This window comes from Emydura macquarii, unplaced genomic scaffold (assembly GCF_026122565.2).
Source record: "Emydura macquarii macquarii isolate MOO-44397 ecotype Brisbane River unplaced genomic scaffold, CSIRO-AGI_Emac_v2 contig_2897, whole genome shotgun sequence".
Lineage (NCBI taxonomy): Eukaryota > Metazoa > Chordata > Testudines > Chelidae > Emydura > Emydura macquarii.
The window spans coordinates 51,834,675-51,853,786 of record NW_027133034.1 but is presented as its reverse complement, the minus strand read 5'-3'; the positions used below and the strand labels follow the sequence as shown (position 1 = coordinate 51,853,786).

At 40.7% G+C, this 19,112-nt stretch overlaps 1 protein-coding gene across 2 annotated transcripts in view; it reads left to right on the top strand.

Annotated features, from left to right (window-relative positions):
- The window catches only part of SERINC5 (serine incorporator 5), a 66,697-nt gene extending 48,924 nt beyond the window's left edge, over positions 1 to 17,773 (top strand). For both annotated transcript variants that reach the window (XM_067568583.1, XM_067568584.1), the window contains exons 10-12: positions 7,837 to 7,876; positions 8,665 to 8,812; positions 9,195 to 17,773. In XM_067568583.1, coding sequence (XP_067424684.1) covers positions 7,837 to 7,876; positions 8,665 to 8,812; positions 9,195 to 9,342 — 336 coding nt within the window. In that variant the 3' untranslated portion in view covers positions 9,343 to 17,773. The remainder of the gene's footprint in view (positions 1 to 7,836; positions 7,877 to 8,664; positions 8,813 to 9,194) is intronic.
- Positions 17,774 to 19,112: the final 1,339 nt, after the last annotated feature.

The following is a 19,112-nucleotide window of genomic DNA, read 5'->3' as shown; positions in this document are numbered from 1 at the left end:
GGGGCAGCCACCCTGTTACAGATAGCCAAGTAAAAAGCCTGTTCACACTCCACATGTTCTTACTGTCAGGAAAGATAAAATTATCCAAATTTTCCTGAGTCCTTACTGCACAGGCTGGCTTCTCAGCAGCTCCTGCTGGTCCCTCAGAGGATTAGCCTAATGTGTCATAAATAGTAGTACGCTGCTGTTCTTGCCCTTTTTTTCCCCTAGCATTCTGCAGGCTTCCTGTGATGCAGCTTGCACTAAACTGGGATGTAACTGCTCTCTAGAAGCTCACTTCCTCTCCGGTAGAGGCAGCAAAGCCCATATTTGCTAGGAATATAGGCAAAGATAAGATCATTATATTTTAGTTACAGAATAGGGCAGTTGTGAAGATTCAAGGGTAATAAAACGTGATCAAATGTATTAGTACTCTACATCAGGTTTTCTTAATCTCTTGCCACCCAAAACCACCCACTGTTTTTTGTCCCATCCCCCTGTGATTCTCCTTCCTGGTATTTTTACAGTGGAAAAGATCATTAATGTACTTGTACCACTGAATTAATTCTCATGCTATATGTGGTAAGAATAAGCCATTACATTACACATGTAGTACATTTGTTAGCGTCACATTTAAAACGTATATTATAAACAGATGTTGTCAGCTCCCAGTATGGAAGACTGAATTTCCACTTCCATTCTAATCCCCTTGTTTTAGTTGCTGTAACTTCCATCTTGGGTAGAAGTGTCCATGTTTGATTCAAAAGGTGACTTACTGTGGAAAGCTTGAGCAAAATAACTGAAACCTCTTAACTCTGTGACCATTAAAAAAAATAAAATAAGCTTTTCCAGTATGTTCACTCACTATGTGTGCACTCTGTCTAAATGGGTCAAGCTAAATACTGCAAATTCTGAGACCTACAAAAAAAAGCTGAAACTTAGAACCTAATCCAGTGTGGGGTAAAAGCTTCTTTCTGTGTGTCATGAAGCTTTCTACAGAATCTAAGATTTCATACTGTCCTCTTTAAAAGTGGTGTTTTCTAGCCTTTCTTGCTTGCAAAGAGAAGTATTTAAAGTACTAGAGTAATTAACTTTGGGTATATAACACACATGCAGGCAGCACTTTAATAAATCTTTGAAAAAAATAGTAACTGTTTGTTGTTTATGGCTGAATGTTGAATAGTGAATATTAGCCCTCCATTTTGGAAAACCAGTGTACTTCAAGAGTGCACAACTGGTACTCGAGGCACATATGCACACACTCAAGCATGGGCATCTGGTACTCGAGGCACATGTGGACACACAACTTTAATGATGACCCTTTGTGCTGGATCTCAGTGTACATTTTTTGCCTACTTACCAATCAGTTGTGCATACTGTGACCCACACTGGCGCTTGGGCTGCTTCAGACCCCAGTCTTGTCTAGCCAGTGGGAGAGTTGAAGCAGTTCAAGCTTTGTTGTATGTTAGAATGCAAATTGCTGGATGGGAAGCGGAAAGCACTGGCTGGCACAGCCAGTCTTAGCCTGGTAACCCTGGTCCATTTGCCTGAGAAGGTTGAACTGCTTCGTTAGAGCACACAACAATAGAGTTATTTCGAAATCCTTTGGTTTTAAAGAGCAGTACGAGGACTGTTGCATGTGAATCTAAAGCAATGACTGGCAACGGCCAATTAATTGCATTCTGATGGTCTTCCCTGTGATGAAGGGCCTTTGTCTTTTGACAAGAAATGTAAATATAATTCTGCAGCTGCATCTGTTTATACAGAAAGTCTTTCTGTACCTAAACTAGAGATAAATTAACCGCTATGAATGGCTATTTGTATGCATGCCAACAGCACTAATTACATCACTTAATGTGCAAGGTCTGAATTTCTGACATGTGCAGCTAAAGAGAAAACACTTTCTTTGAAGGAGCCTGGCATTAACTTCAAGATCTTGTTGTAGTCAAATAATAATGGAAGCAAAAGGCAATAGCTATTGTCCAAATTTAACTTCTAAAGGTAAAGAACTTGTTAAACTAAACTATAGAAAGAGCATTTCTTTTCCTGTTTCAATACATTTAATCAACTAATCTCTTAAGCAGGAACTTTGCTAGAGTTTTTGTCATCTTTTGCATGCAGAGAGCATTTAATCACACAAAGCCAATGGGGAAAATCCTTGCCTATTAAACTGAAATACCAAAAAAAAAAGAAAAAAAATTTAAAGTACAACATAATTTTTTGGTATGTATATTTTATTGGACTCCAAAAACAAACAGCCCCCTCTTCCTCCCACTGAAACAAAAACATATAAGAGAACAACAAATGTTGGAGATGTAATATAGAAAATTCAGAGTTAATAGGTATACTGTGGAATTGTGCAGAAGAAGAAGAATACTGCGAAAACATACAATATATGTGCAATGTTCTATATTAGAAAGCAATGGAAATAGGAAAACCAGCTGGCAGTACCTGAATGCATTTCAGAAGTGTTGGTGTGCCAGCAGTAAAGCACTAGCTTCTCTAGACTGAGAAATGAGACTTGTCCACCAAAAAAACAAAACAAAAAAGTAAATAAAATTATATTAAAATAAAGTGACTTTCAGTTTACTACTGCTGACTCCTGTTGCAGGGCATTTGTAATGATCAGTGTGAAGTTACCAGTGAGACATGGTACGCCCAATTTGCAGATCAGCAAAGTTTAATGTGCAAGGATTTCTTAGATATAGTTCAGTACAAAGCCAAAAATTAACTACAACCATATTGATACTCACTAGACCCAAGGTGGTATGTGTTCCGTCCAGAGGCTGTATACAGGAACGGCTTTCTTTAGGAGCCCTGCCAGGTGATCAGACCAGCAGCATCTCCTGCGGAATCAGGTGGCGATGAAGCTTGCCCCCTTGCCTTGGTGGTGACTTTTTATACTTTTCTCTACATATCGTCCTTTCATTCGCTTATCTTGGGTGACGTTCTCATGTCCTTCACTTTGTCTACACTTCATTGTTAATAACTACTGATTTATATTCTCACCACGATAAATTGGAGCTAACAACATCTGGCAGTGGGAAAGGTGGTGGGAAAACTCACCCCAGACAGTGGGAAAGATCACCCGTTAACATAAAATGTATAAACCCATGTCCTTGTTCATCTTTATCTATGGGTATGTCTACACTGCAGAGTGAAGTTGATTTACTTTAAATCGACTTTCACCCGCCAAATTGTAGAAGACGCAGGAGCATGATCACACCATGCTCTTTATGTCATGCTTTTGTGTCCCCATTCGTCACGCTTGGGTCGACGTTCAAAGCAGTGCACCGTGGGTAGCTATCCCACAGTGCAACTAGCAGCAGAGGCTTTTGGGAAGCTTGTTGTCCTCCCATGAGTTTCCTTCCCTTCCCTTCTTGACCCAAACAAACTGCAAATGCTTTTTCACATTGTTTTTCTATGCTGTGCGGACGCCGTTGCCGGAGAGGCGTGGAACCCACTCAGCTCTGCACTATCATTGTGAGCTTCACAAATACCTCATGGCTTATCCTGCAGTATTTTCAAAGGCAGGACAGCAGCCACAGCATGGAAAATTGTGATGTTACGGAGGCCACCCTGCTACAAGCCATAGAGCGAAACAATTCCTGTTTGCTGCAGGCTGTCACGCATCATCTTCGATCCGTGGCGCGCCGGTTCTGATCCCGGGAAACTAGCACAGACTGATGGGATCGCATCATTATGAAGGTGTGGGATGAAGAGCAGGGGCTGTAGAACTTTTCGTATGCAAAAGGTTCAATTTCTTTTAACTTTGTGGGGCGCTGTCCCCAGCTGTGAAGCATGTGAATACTCGCTTGAGATCAGCTCTGACAGTGGAGAAGCAAGTGGCCATCGCTCTGTGGAAGCTAGCAACCCCAGACTATCAGTCAGTTGGGAATCAATTTGGAGTCAGTAAATCCACTGTTGGAGCTGCTATGATGCAAGTGTGCAGGGCCATTAATAGACTTCTGCTACAAAGGGTAGTGACTTTGGGAAACATGCAGGACATAGTGGATGGGTTTGCCTCAATTGGGTTCCCAAACTGTGAGGGGGCAATAGATGACACGCATATCCTTATCCTAGCACCTGACCACCTTGCCGCAGAGCACATAAACAGGAAGGGATACTTCAGTGGTGTTGCAGTCCATGTGGATCACAAGGGACGTTTCACTGACATCAGTGTGAGGTGGTCGGGAAAGGTGCATGACGTGTGTATCTTTCGGAACTCTGGTCTGTTCAATAAGATGCAGGCGAGCACTTTCTTCCCTGACCAAAAAGTAAACACTGGGGATGTGGAAATGCCAATAATGATCTTGGGGGGGGGGGCTCCTGCCTACCCCTTGTTCCCTTGGCTAATGAAACCCTATGCCGAGCACCTGGACAGCAAGAAGGAGCGTTTCAGTAACAGGCTCAGCAAGTGCAGAATGGTGATGCAATGTGCATTTGGGCATTTAACGGCCAGATGGAGATGTCTACTCACTAGGCTTGACATCAGTGAAAAGAACATCCCATCAGTTATATCTGCATGCTGTCTGCTCCATAATTTGTGTGAAACAAAAGGTGAAAAGTTCCCCAGGGCTGGGCCATGGCAGCTGATAGACTGGCCGCAAATTTTGAGCAGCCAGATTCCAGCGCTACGTTCAGAGCCAACCACAGAGCACTTTGCCTACGGGAAGCATTGATAAATCAGATTTGCAATGAACTACAGTAATGTATGTCTCTGCTGTGCCTTTCTCTTTCCTATCCCCCACCTTCGCACCATTAGCCCCCTCCCCTTCTTTCCCCATCTAAGCTCTGAATGAATAAAGACAGATGTTTTTTAAAGCTGCAAAGCTTTATTTATGACCCGTTTCAATGGGGGGAAAGGAGGATAAGTTAACATTGTAAAGTGTCACTCTGCAAGCAACTGTGGTTGCATGCAGTTGTTAAAGGGACTGTTGCGTCTTTCTGCTCGCCTCCACTGGTATGGAATGCAGCACGTACTGCACCCTGCTCAGCCTCCCCGTAGCGCGCTTGGGAGTAGGAGCTGATAACAAAGTGGAAGGCGGTGGAGCATTTTGGAGGGGCTGCAGAGGGAGTCTGTCCTGCTGCTGCTCTTCCTGGAGCTCTACCAGACGCCTCAGCATGTTGGACTGATCCCTCATAATACACAACATCTCCTGTTGCGTATCACGCTCCTGCTCCTGTGCTATCTTCTGTGTTCCATGTCCATCTCTAGTTTTTCAGACAAGGACATCCTCCAGACTCTCAATTCTGTGTCAGCAGCTGTGGAGGCGTTCATTAGTTCGCTAAACATGTTATCCCGTGTTGGTTTTTTCCCCGCTTCCTAATCTGAGAGTGTCTTTCAGCAGGAGTTCTGCAAGGTGGGCTAAAGGTGGAAGTGTCGACTGTAAGAAAAGCAAAGCACAAAGTTGCTGTTGTTAGCTGACCCAAAGTAGTAAAAAAATTTTTACAATGTAAAAAGAACTCCCCTTCATGTTCACAAGGCTAAGCCAGACCCGCATTCCAATCTGTAAGTAGTGGATGGATCGGAGTGGCATTCCAGACATGGTAAGCAAGGGGCCCTTGGATCCATTATGGAGAGGTTTAATTAGCACTAAAATACACAATGCACATTTGCGCAAGGAGAGAGATCACTGGGCTCCCCTGTAACATCCCAAGGATTAGTTTGGGATGAGGTGGGCAAAACAAATTAGAGGAAGCTGCGGCTGAAGTGCAGCAGCAGAAAACATAGGGCAACCAGTGTCCTGACCCGTAACACCCATAGCAACAAAACCAGAACTAGGAATTGTTTTGGGGAGGTGCACAGGGACACCAGCCATGGCAGAGGAATAACACTCAGTGACTGTATTGGTCGGGTATTTTAAACTTGCGCCATCTTCCCTAGTGACCATGTGTGATATCGGTCTCCTGAGGGTAATGCAGGTGAAAAGGAAAGATTTGCTGCAAGCATCAGGGTACAAGCCTGGCTCTTATACTGCTATGCTGTGTTCTGCTCATTTAATAGCAGAGTGGTGGGGTAAAGTCTACTGTGATGGAAGAAATAAGGCTGCCCTCCCCAGAAACCTGCTGTAAAGGATTACAGATTACCTACATGAAAGCTTCCACAGAGAATTCTCGGAGCATACCTCTGCATATAAATAGTCTGTTTTGGGAGTAACCCTCCACTGAAATTTGGCAACACCCAGGAAGGCCATACCCTCAAAAACACAAACTCCTTTTAAGAAGCTGGACTGGGGACATAATCTTCCCCTGCATCGCGATCAATCCCGCTGTCCTGTGTGTGGCAGGGCTGCTCTGAGGTAATGAAGAAATCCTGGCTCTCAGGGAAAATGGATACTCTGCTCTCTTGCACCCTGTTCTCCTCATCCTCCTCATCCACACAGTTCTCCTCATTCGTTCTGGACTGGGATTCTGCAAAGGTATTGATTCTGCATGATGGCACAGTGGCGGGGTCACCACCAAGAATCGCATGCAGCTCCTCGTAAAAGCGGCATGTTTTGGGCAAGGAGCCAGAATGGCTGTTAGCTTCCCTAGCTTTCTGATAAGCCTGCCTCCGCTTTTTTATCTTAACGTGGCACTTCTGCGCATCCCTGTTGTGCCCCTTCTCCAACATGCCATGAGAGATCTTTTCATAGATATCTAAATTTCTTTTGCTGGCTCGGAGCTGAGCCAGAACAGACTCTTCGCCCCACAAACTGATGAGATCCAAGATCTCTGGTCGAGTCATGCTGGAGCATATTTGGGCCATGCAGTCGCCATCAGTGATTCAACTACAAAGCTCTCTCCACGCTGTCCAATCCGGAAATGGTCATTCAAAATTTCCCACGGCTTGAGGGGAGGAGCAATTTCTTGTTTACATGGCCACGTTACAGCAGAACGCAAATGTCCAGAGCGGTCACAACAGAGCATTATGGGATACCTCCCGGAAGCCAATGGCATCGATTTACATTGTGCTCTGCCTAAACTAATGCAAATGTGACCCATGGAATTCGACTTCAGCACTACGCCATTTGCAGAGGTGGTTTTATTAGGTTGACTTTTACCACAGTTTAGATCAGCGGAACTTACATGCCCGTGGAGATGCATGCTTTAGGGGGTCGATGTAAGTGGTGTTACGTCAACCCCCATTGCCAGTGTAGACCAGGCCACTGTGCAGCTGCAAACTAACACATTATTTGCTGTGTTGCGCAGAAACTGAAATACCACAAGGTTACTTCAGCACTCTATTGGTTCCTGCCAATTGTAAAAAGCAGTCAGGTTGCAAAGTCTAGGCCTCAAATAGTGGTCAAATGACTCACTAGGGGTCAAGCAACTCAGGCCAAGCTAGGCCTCCAACAACTCCAACCCTGCAAATGTGTAAGAATAGTCCAGTTAAGTGTGATGCTAATATTTGTATAATCGGGTTCTGCTGAATGTAGTCGGAATCTCTAATATTCCTTGCACCCTCATTTCTATAAAGAAATGGTACTTTTTAAAACACCTGAGACTTATTACTTCTTCAGACCTTACAGTACACAGCCATTTTATAGCATGACTTTACTGTAGCTATACCACCATGTAGTAATTTGAATGTTGGTCTTAGATGGTAAAATGGACATGTGCAATATATTTCTATATAAATGGTTAATTAACATCAAGGCTTGCAGAACAGCTGCTTGACTTCCAAAAGTTCTATTGCTATAAATTGCTTGGCTATTCCTGATTGAGGCTTTTGCTGAGTTGTCAGTAAATTTTACAAAGCAATATTTTTATAAATTAGTATTTGTAATTTAGGCACAGTAGGCTGACTTAATCTGTTGTTCCGTTTCTCTGTTATTGCATGAAGCCTTACTGTTAACTTTGTCTGCCTTGTAGGTAACTCGTTGCTGCTTTTGCTGTGCAGCAGATGGAGATGGTAACTATGCATTCCTTATCCATTTTGCTTAGCATTGCTTGTGCTCTTTAGACCAAACCAGAAGAGTATAACTAAGGCAAGGCCCAGTATATACCAAGGTGCGTGTGTCATAAATTCTGTGGAAATTAAAACTTCTTCAGCAGCATGGAATGCATAGAAAAATATGCAAAAATTAAGACCACTCTGGAATGGTTTAATTTTATATATTTTAAATTCTACACAATTTTCTGTCATGTAAACATTTTTTAAATACTTTTCCATTCCATCCTTGTGTGGTTAATCTCTCTTCTTGCATTGTATGAAATAAAAAAGTGTCAGAGGGAATATCTGCTCTTAACACACTTGTACATGGGGAAAAAGGGGTGCAATATTTGTGTGCTCAGCGTTCGTTGCTTTGCTCCTGTATTCAGCCTCTGCGTGGGTGCAGGAACAACAACAAATGGAGTACCAGTTGGTGCATCCTCTATCAGAAGACCCAGTGGTGGTGAGACTCTCGCTATGGTGTCAGCCAGGGAGTATTCCAGGAACTGAGACCAATAATACAGTGTGAGGAAGCTCAGGATTCTATGATCAGGGTAAACACCTGAATTCATGATGGCACTTAAACATGTGTCCATTCACTTCAGGGAGACTAGCATGTGCCTGAAGTTCAGGGCATGATGAAGTGTTGTGCTAGATAAGGATACTTAACTGAACTAGACTTAAAAGGGTTCATTTTAATTAATTCTGTAGGATGTGAACTCTACCACTATTGTGTGAAGTGACTTCTTGTTCCCTTTTTCACACAGCTGACTCCAACGATCAGGTTAAAGAAAAAGGAGGTCAAACTGTAATTTACGATGAAAAGAGAAGCACAGTGTACAGCTATTTCTTCTTCCACTTTGTTTTCTTCTTGGCTTCTCTCTATGTGATGATGACAGTAACTCACTGGTTCCAGTAAGTAAACTTCAAGGTGGAGAAATCTAACATTCATGTGGTGTTACCAGATAGCTTTCGGTGTGTGGGGTGTAGTTGAAGTACCCAAAACTGGAGCAGTTACATCTTACCTCCTGAGGTAGATGAGAGAGAGAAAAATATATATGTAGGTCTGTCATGGCTGTTCCCTGTGCAGGGTCCCAGTCTACAAAGAGCTGTTCACCTGCTACCTGGTTCACAAGTAGGTTGCTTGAGGCCAATAACTGTCCAAAAAAAAAAACAAACCAACCCCCCCCCCCCCCCAAAAAAAAAAACAAAAACAAACAAAAACAAAACAGGGGGACACTCAGATTTTAAAACTTACTGCATTTCTTGTCACCGTTTCCCTTCATCTCTTTAACAGTTATGAAAGTGCTGAGATTGAAAAATTCTTCACTGGAACCTGGTCCATCTTCTGGATTAAGATGGCGTCGTGTTGGTTGTGTGTCCTGTTCTACCTGTGGACTCTTGTAGCACCTCTCTGCTGTCCAACCAGACAGTTCTCGGTGTAAGGATTCACAAGAGTGTTACAAATACAATACATCAGTCACTTTTTGATGGAGAAATAAGTCTATCAATTGGGTGTCTGACCAAGTTGGTTAGTTATCTCTTGTCAGATGAACCTATGGATCTGAAGACTTCCTCTTTTTTTTACCAATTTTTTTACCTTTCTGAACACAAAGGTCTCCATAAGGAACATATCTGTTCAAAGGCAGTGTTGCAACACTGTCTTTGAAGGGTGGGGGAAATATGGGCAATGTTACATAAACTGGAATAAATAAAACAGTTATAGAACAAATGACAATCTGACCTTAGTGGCAAGAAGAGGAAAACCAAACCTAGTGCAAAGTGTGTCTTTCCCTCCTTTGGAATGCCAGATACCTTGTAACAAACAGAAAGATTCGGTTTTATACTCTTCATTGCTGATGCCTTTTACAGTGATGATGATTCAAATTCAAACTGTCCTTTTATGCTGCACACAAGTCTTGATACATGTTTCCTGATAACTTTCTCTACAAATGCACCTAAAACACCTCTTTACTCATTTTTACTACCAAGTATTTGAATGGGGTGAGAGTTGGGCAACCTATCTGCTTAAAAGCTTCTAAATATATGAAGTTACTCAATATATTAAGTTATTACAAATATGGAATGATAGTTAAATATTTCTATTGCCATTGGTATGTTTATTATGTTTACTGAAAAGGCACCTTTTAAGTACAATTGATCATATGACGTGTTAGGTGACATATCTGAGCTATTCAGAGATGCTAGATATTGTAAAAGGAAATGCTGTTAATATATGTATGCTGCTCTCTTTTAATTTCAGATTTCTATAGAAGCTAAATTACTTTATAATTCAAAACAGACCCAATTATCAGCAAAATGGGAATATTGCATGTGTAGCTTAAATGCTCATAATGGAATTCTGAGGGATTTGTTTTGCAAGTGGTAACTGAGTGCAAACAGCCCAGTTTGTACAGGGAGATTGTGCATGGTACATTCTTTAATAAAGTAAAATCACAGTGTGAGCCACAAATCCAAAGGAGATGCTAAGCAAATGTAGCAGGGTTGCCAACCTTGCATTTTAATTGTTATTGACATGAAGATCTGAAGTTGTTTTTTTGGGTTTTTTATTTGTTTTTTTTCTTTTTACTGACCTCACTAAAAATATCATAAACAATAAAAGAATGTCACAACGGTATATACTCACTTGTGATATTCTGTACACAGGGATTTGGAATTACGCAATTGTTTTAGCTGCAGTTAATTGATCAGTCGGGTTCTTTGAAATGTAGGGAAACATTGTTCAAAAAAATTTAAAATTTAAAGTGCTGAGCATTATTTTTGTCCCCTAAATTTTTACCCACATTTAGAGATTCCCCTCAGACTTTAACCTCAAATTTTCACTACTAATTTCCTAATACTTTAAAGTTTGGTTATGGCCAGAAAAGGAACTACGTAAAATGGCATCCACTTATTCAATATGAGTGCTTCTTGGGTATTCAGAGTAGTGCACTTTTTCAGGGAAATTTTTTGTTTCTACTTCTTTGCTCTAGTTGGCTATAGTGGCACAGCAGTGCTATGAGTGTGAGCCAGATTCTATTCTCGTGACACCTCATTAACAGATTGGCCAATTAAGTTCCAAGAATCTTCCCAGCAGCTTAAATGATTTTTTTTTAATGTGAATGGATCGAACTTGATTAGGAGATTACTGAGCCAATAAACAGGGACCCACATTGCCATTTTCAGTTAGTTTTCCTGGTTAGAACTACACTTCAAATACAGAAGTTATTCAGTAGCTAAATAAAAAGGAAATAAATGAATCCTTCTGATTCCAGAAGATTTAAAACTAACCTATTCACACCAGCTTGTCATGTTAAAACAAAAACAAAGAAAGAAAGACAAGTATCCACTTCAATATGACGGTGCCATCTGTGGGACTAAAAAAGCTTTACATCTGTGCTGGCATCTTCCTTTTACTTGGACCCTTTCTTTAGGAATTGAATACTTGTAGCTTAATGTGTTAAAACAACAAATAAACAAAGCCACATGATTCTCATGCAAATTAGATGGTTTATCAACACATCATGCCTTGATTGTTCTGTATTGCTGTAATGATGATAATTATATTATTGCCGTATTACTGATAACTTGGCACCTACTCTGATAGATTGATTCTGTTAATGCTACCTCTACTACTTCTAACATGCATATCACTGGCATCTGTGCACTGAGGGGTGAGATGGAGAATTTTGTTTCCTGGCTTTAGCAGGAGTTAGATGCAGATTTTTATACCCAGGGTATAGACGCTCTGCTTCCATCAGCTTACTGTTTGACTTCCCTAAACAACCCTTACAGAAACAAAATATGATACCATCTGGTACTAGCTTCCAGTATTGCATTTCAGCAATTCAATAAAACAGTTTGCTTAATGCTAAGAACAATCCATTTAAATAAAGAGCAGAAATAAACCATTCCCCTGTGCCATTGGGAAGGGAATGGGGACTGCTGGGACCCATAAAGACATCTAAGGTAAAAGATACCTTGACTTTCTTCTTGGAGCCACAGAGGCAGGAAATGACTCTCATTTTGGGGTCTGAGTTGATCTGATATTGTTCTGCAAGGGTTGAATTACTCTCAAACCCTGCACATACCCCTTCTTCCAGCAAAGTCTGCAGAGTTTGCGAAGTCCTGTAAACCTACACTACTAGCCTACCTGTTCCCAGGCGCTTGGATATCCATCAGAATTCCCTCCATATTAAAAACTGGTGTGTGGGTTTCTTTGGTATGAGCCATAACTTTCCCCATTTTCTCTCTCTCTCTCTCTCTCTCTCTCGCATACACACGCAGAGCACAATTTCAGCTTAAATAAGTTTTGCTGATAAACTAAAAATCCAAAGTTACTTCTAATTCGTATAATTATTAGAGAGGTTTTCAATCTGTTTTGATTTGGTTTTAGGATTCTGAACCGCAGTCGAGGTACAATCCAGGAAAACTGAATGAAATTCCCTAATGTTCAAATATCTGTAAGTGTAGTATTGAGGTGCCATACACATCTGTAGTATGAAAAACAAATAAGTGTATTAAAATATCAATGTTTTAGTAATATGGAACAATCTGTGGGCTGCTAACACCATCGCAGAATTTTATAGGGTTGGGAATTTTATAGGGTTGGGAATGTCCAGCCATTCTTTGGATTTGATGGGCTATGCATCTAAATCTTAGACAATATTATGGCTTAACTCTTTCGGGTATCTTTTAAAATATGTATTGGCCAAGGTATCCACATTCTTTAAAAATAGTGATTCTATGCATCTGCAGTATCTGTATACAAAAAAAAAAAATCCATATGTATATACTGCATGCTCATTGTAGGGCAGTTTATGTAGGGCAATAGCTATTTTGCACAGAGAAAATGATTGCCATGTAAGGAAAGAAGACTGGCCTAAAAGGCACCAGTCATTCTTCCCCATCCAGCACTTATTTCCCTGGGTCCATCACACAGCCCACCTCACAAAGTACATGTGGTTAGGGTTTGCAGAATTTGGGTGGGATGAAGATGGGACACTCTACACTGCATTATCCCACTCCAAAATAACCTGGTGTGAGCCGTGCTACCAGAAGGAGAAGGCCCAGAGAGTAACTTACAGGGGCTGTCCCTCCATACAGATATCCAATATACATTTGGATCATCAGACATCTGTGCAGATGGAAAGCCATCCCTGGTTTCCCCCAGTGGAGAAAATGACATCACCTTGGGGACTCCTTGAGTTTAGGCCCATGGACTTGCCTCAGTGATGTAGGCCAGGGGAATATTGGGGATCTTAGTATAGCTTTAAAAAAAACTACTGTGAACCCCCTATTGACAGCTATTTGTATGGTTCCTAAAGTCCTGTGTCGGGGTCTGTCACAACTCGGGAAATCCAGCTCATTGATTATTATCTGCTCAGGTGAACACGCATTTTAAAAAGTGCCTATTATACAAACCTCTGCCATAAATGGTAATTCAGTTGAGCCTGAAACTGGAAGAACTGAACTGAGCCTATGATTCAATGGTGCTGCCTCACATGCCATCTCTGACGCTTAAGATGCGCTGATACTTACTGTGCATATAAAGACTCCTGACTTTTTAAAAAATCTAAACTTGACAAACTTCTGTAGTAGGCAACTGCTGTGTAGTGATCAGGAATAGGAGATGTTCTGAAAAGACTTTTGAAAAGGATGGAATGAGAAGCCTCTAGTGTCTAATGTTCAGTGCTAAATAAAATGCTTGTTCTGAGTTGTGTTAAAACAATAGCTAAATAAGTAAGAGCAGAACTTTATCTCCCCATACATTTATTGTGTAAGCTAGATAACTACTCAGTGGATCTTGCTTGACATCTGGTAGATATCTAGTGCTGTCTTTTGCCATGACACATGCCTTGTATATATCTTTTGACTTATTATGGAACTTAAATGGGTTGTGTTAGTCTGCCTTTTAAAATCTGCATGAACCTTGAAAGCTACTCACTTTCACAAAGAGCTGCCCCACCTCCATGGGAATTGGCAAAACCCATTCTTTCAGAAATCCATTCCAGTTTAATTTGTATTTAAATGAAAATTCTGGCTCAAGTCTTATTTCAAGAAGGCCTCTGTACTGGAGGAAACATGGATAGGGTGAGGTAGAAGGTTGCTTTGTAGTAAGTTTGTGCTATTTTGTTAGCGTTTCCCTGCTACTTCAAATACTGCATTGGTTCTGGATAATTTTTCTTCCTTCCTGCTGCACTTCTGCTTGAGCCTGGAGCAAACTTTCACTTCTTTATTTGTGTTAGCAATTGTTATGAAAGCAATTGTGGGAGCCCAAATTCACTCCAGTTAGAAGCCAAGGTGGCTTTGGAGAGAACAAACCTTCAAACCCAAATATTTGGAGGAGCAAAGAAGGCCAAAAACCATTATAAGGACCATGTGAAAGGCAAATGGACTTGTCTGTGCTCAGTTTTCCGACAGTGTGATAGTTCCTTCAAAGTATTCAGGCTCCACTAGCAGGTGGATGCTGGGAAATGGAAACTCCTCTTTTGGTCCAGTATAAATTGCTTACATTTGAAAGGCCCACAACATTTATATACAAAGTTTTGAAATTTTTAAATCACTTCAAAATGGATTAAGTTCTGTTTAAAATTTGGATTGGCTTTTAAAAACTATTATGTCAACTACTTACCCATTTTATTTTGTTAAAGCCTTACTGGAGTAGTCTGGATTTTCGAGTGTACCCATCAGGGCTTCTTCAGTGTGTCTCACTGAAACATGGAGGAATGCAGCTGTGATGGAAGGAAACTTTTTCTGAAAAGGGAAATTTAGTGTGACTGACATGTATGGTTCTGAAGGCTTTTCCTCATGGAATCACAAATGCTACATGACATTTATTTATTTTTATATGGCACTTTTTTTTCCAAACCACAAAGTACTTTATGAAATTGTGAGCTATGCATGCATAGGGATCACTTCACGCACTACTAGAATGCAGCTACTTCTGGGGTTGAACATATACTAGATATTGCAACCATATGCAATATCTTTGGGGACCATATTGTATTAAGTTTGTGAATGGTTTATGGATCACTGTGGGCCAGGAATTGTATGCAGCTCCAAGGAGGGAGAGTTACCACGCCTCCAAGAATTAAAACAGTGGAGAGTGATCAAGGTGAATCACTTGGGTTGCAAACGCCTTTAGAGAGGTACCAGCCCCTGGGGAGGTTTCGCATGCACTGTTACAAACTGGGTTCTCAGAGACCAACTGACAAAGTAAGTGCTTTTGACATAAAAAGTCTGAGTTTAAATTGACACTGTTTCTGATCCAGCAAACAGTCAGGACCTTCTGTCCAAAGATGGCCCCAACCCTTACAGAAAGATTGGAGAAATCTTGGCTTACAAGGACCCTGTAAGAGTGATGGTGACCTCTGGAAAGCTTTTAGCATGTGTATAGGAACGTTTTATTGTTTTTATGTTTTCTCTGGAATGCTTTTACCCTAAGAATAAATGTGTTTTGCTTTGTGAGGGATGCTAGGTAACTGGCGTACATCGTTGTAGCCCCTGAAGAAAGGTTAACTGGTCAGACCCGCTAGGGAAATCACAGTGAGGTGCAGAGGGAGGGACTGCAAACCTCAACCACCAGTCTGGATGGAAAGAGACGGGGGAGAGGGGGTGCCCTCCATGAAGGTGACAGCTGGGAGTCTGAAACCTTAAGCTGGTGCCCTTGAGGAAAACTAGGGGTGGAGAGGAGCAGTTTGCTCTAATCGTGGAAGCATTAGCACCGTTAATCACAAAAGCATTAGCACCGTCATGCAAAAGTTTAGTCTCTGGCAATACTTTATTTCCAATCAATGCATCAGGAGAATTTAGGCAATCCAAATGTAATTACCCTGTTTGTAACTTGGTTAGGACACCCAAGGGCTCTCAGCATATGATTTAAAAACTGACCTGGAAGCTTTAATCAGTTCAGTAACAAAACAATCCACTGACTTTGCTAATTATTTCTAACACTCTAAGCTATTCAGTTTTTCTCCAAAACAGGATTGTAAAACAAATTATTGGGAGCCCCCATAGGCATTTTTCAGATGGTAAACTAGCACAATTATCTGCAACTGAGGCTTGATAGTACTTACAGTGCCCTCACTTCAGTCTTAGTTTTTGGTCTCCAGAAATATTTGTGTGTGTCTTTCTCAGTCTGGGGATCATGGTTTTCTTAGCCTTCTCTCTCCTTAGTATCTTAAGAAAATATAAGCAACTGAAAACTGGTCAAATTCCTATTCTAAGTTCCTAAAATTCAGAAATGTTTTCAGTGATAGTAAACAGCAGTTTTTTAATTGATACCAGGTGATCTCTTCTCTTTGGCACTTGAAGGGGAAATGGGGATCAGTTCCAGTATTCAAAACTGACCCATCTATATCTATCGTCTTTCTGTAAAGCAGAGGCTAGCTCTTGCTCTTGGTAACCTCCTGCAGAAGGAAAATGCCTCATGAAGGCAGTGGAATTTTATTCTTTTAATATTCTGGTTTTTAAAGTATTGTGTAAACATTACCTGTTTACACTGGTGCTTCACTTGCCTCTGGAAAAGGGAATCCCAGGGACCATGTATTTTAAAGGCCTTGATTTTTTTTATACTTCTGACTCCCAACTTCCAATCCCCTGTTAACATACATTGTTGTACTTCTTGCATCTGAGGGGCAGGATACCCCACAAAAGAAAATGCCTAAAAATGAAGGATGCATACACACAGATATATCAGTTGGAACAGAACCCTTGGCTTCGATTAGTGAGGACTGTCATGATTCACTCTCTAATATGGGAGGAGGCTTTATAGCTTGGAATAGACCTTAATCCCACTAACTTTACTAAAAGTTATAGTTTTTAATGTGACTTAATGCTGTTCCATGTCTGTTAATGTAATATAAAAAATACAGTTTGAAGTTATTTTGTATTTCAAACACATTGACTTATTTCCTCAAGTCATTTTTACTGCTCTGATTGCTCTAGATCATAAGCCATTTGCACCAATCTCTTAACTACTGCAGTTGTCTGTCTTGAAATCTTTTTCGCATTTTAACAAGGCTTTAGAAGTTCTGATAAAACAAAGCTGTGGGGTGCAGTACTATGGTATGTATGTTAGCCAAAGAATTCTCAGTCGGAAGCCTAGACAAATTTTTGAAAACTTATAAGGAAATTGTGCAATGTTACTCATACCTTAATTTTATTTTTCTCCTATTGAAATATATCCAGGTGCTTAAATGTTGCTAGGCAGTATTTGTGAGCCTGATGAGAAGAAAATTAATTTGTTAGAGATACTTTCAGCTGGAGTCTACTATGAAAAGTTAGAATATAAAACTCCAGAAAATATTTAAAAGAAATTTAATAAGGTCCATTTTACTGCTTTATTTACCATCAATTGAAGTTTAATTTTCCATGCCACTTCCAACAATTGGATGCAAAATATCCAAAACTTAACTTTTTTAAATGATGTGTTTTTTTAAAAATTTTTTAGTCTTTTTTTTAAATTTCTTTTTAATAACATTTCAAATAAGCTTTTTTATCTCTTGGTGTATTCTTTTTTAAGAACTATATTCCAATAACATGGGTGTTTGCTAGTTTAAGCTTATTTAACTGTTTGTGAATGTAATGGTCTGTAGCAACTTTAATACTGTTTTCAGAGCCATTAAGGATTTCAGAATTTAAGAACAATTTCTTAATTGTAAAAACAACAGTAAACAGATTTGTCTTTTTAAAGCATGTTAATGGGTTTTCAAGAAACATTTCTTGTATATGTTGAGAGTGCAAGCTGTTAAAGATTTAATGTAATAGACCAATAAAGTTCTGCTTATGTTTGAAATTACAATGAATTGTTTTTACATGTATGACGTTTTAGAACTCTAACTGCATAATTCAATAAAGTTTGTATTAAATGTATTTAGTTCTTTGGCAGATACATGTTTAGGGCATACCTGGCTGAAGAACATTTCATTTTTATTAAAAGTTTTTCTTTTTGGGGGAATTTGTCTGAGAATTTCTGAAGTCTGTCCTGCAGTAATGTATGGACTTCATACGTGTTGCCAGTTGTATGAACTGGCCTGTTTAGTGGCTAGACATGTGCCATTCACTCATTCTCACCCAGAATATGATCTGATAGTCATGACAGATTTGTCAGTGGAATCTGGTCAAATGATTGTCAAATGAAAGACTATGAAATTGCACTTACAATGCCCTTTTTTGACAGTGTTTTTATCTTATACATGCCTGCCAAGTAGGTGCTGCTGTCATCATTTTAAAGATGGGTAGGCTGAAGCAGAGTGGTTCACTTCCCTAAGATTGCACCACACACCAATGATAAAACAACATAGAAAACCAAGAGCCCGACTTCCCTGTTCTAACCAGACTGCCACATTCTTAGGTGTCAAGGCTACTATTAACAGAAACCATGCTGCTCACTATTTAGTAATGTTTTCTGGTCTGCGCAGTTTTTGTGCTGCTGTAACTATATAGAAACACTTCATTAAAACACTTCATCCTACTGTGGGATGTCAGCACTAGAGAGTTATGCTGTTTTAGCTCGCTTTCTAAATGATATAGCTACAACCATACAGAAACTGTGTAGACATTCTAAGATACCTGCATTTTGATTTTTGTCTCTTTTTTTGTAGTGCCTACTTCTGGTTGCCTTTTCTGGCCAACAATCACCCACTCCTCTGCCTGGCTACTTGGCAGAATGTTTGTTTGTTTGTTTTTTCCCACCATTCAGTGGATGCTGTGAGTCAATGATGCGACAAGCTGAGGTGAGCCCTGTCCAAAGGAAAATGTGAGAAGAACAGGCCTGGGTTAAGGCCTGCAGTACGTGAAGAGTTTTGATTCACAGATCCAGGGCTTGATCCTCAGCTACACGAATGCCTTTTAACTGCCCTGGCATAGCTAATCCCTGAGAGTGCCCCCTGTGCAGAAGAGCTTTTATGGCTAGCATAGAGCTGTGGTAAAGGCTCTAGACCAGCCCTGCTCCCAGTTCTTGGCACAGGAGGCAGATCAGGGATTGGAACTGGAGTGCATTGCGCTATTGATTCTCTCTGCTCTCCAGGACCCATAGGGATCCAAGGGAAGCAGGAGATAAGGCAGAGCAGGAGGCTGCTGTAACTTGCACCAGAGCTGGGCAGATGCTGCCTGGCTCCAGAGCGTGGCGAGCACAAAGGGGGCTAATGCCTCAAGCATAGTAATGGAGTAACAATCAGTCTTTGGGGTTTTGAGGCAGTGGCAGTGAATG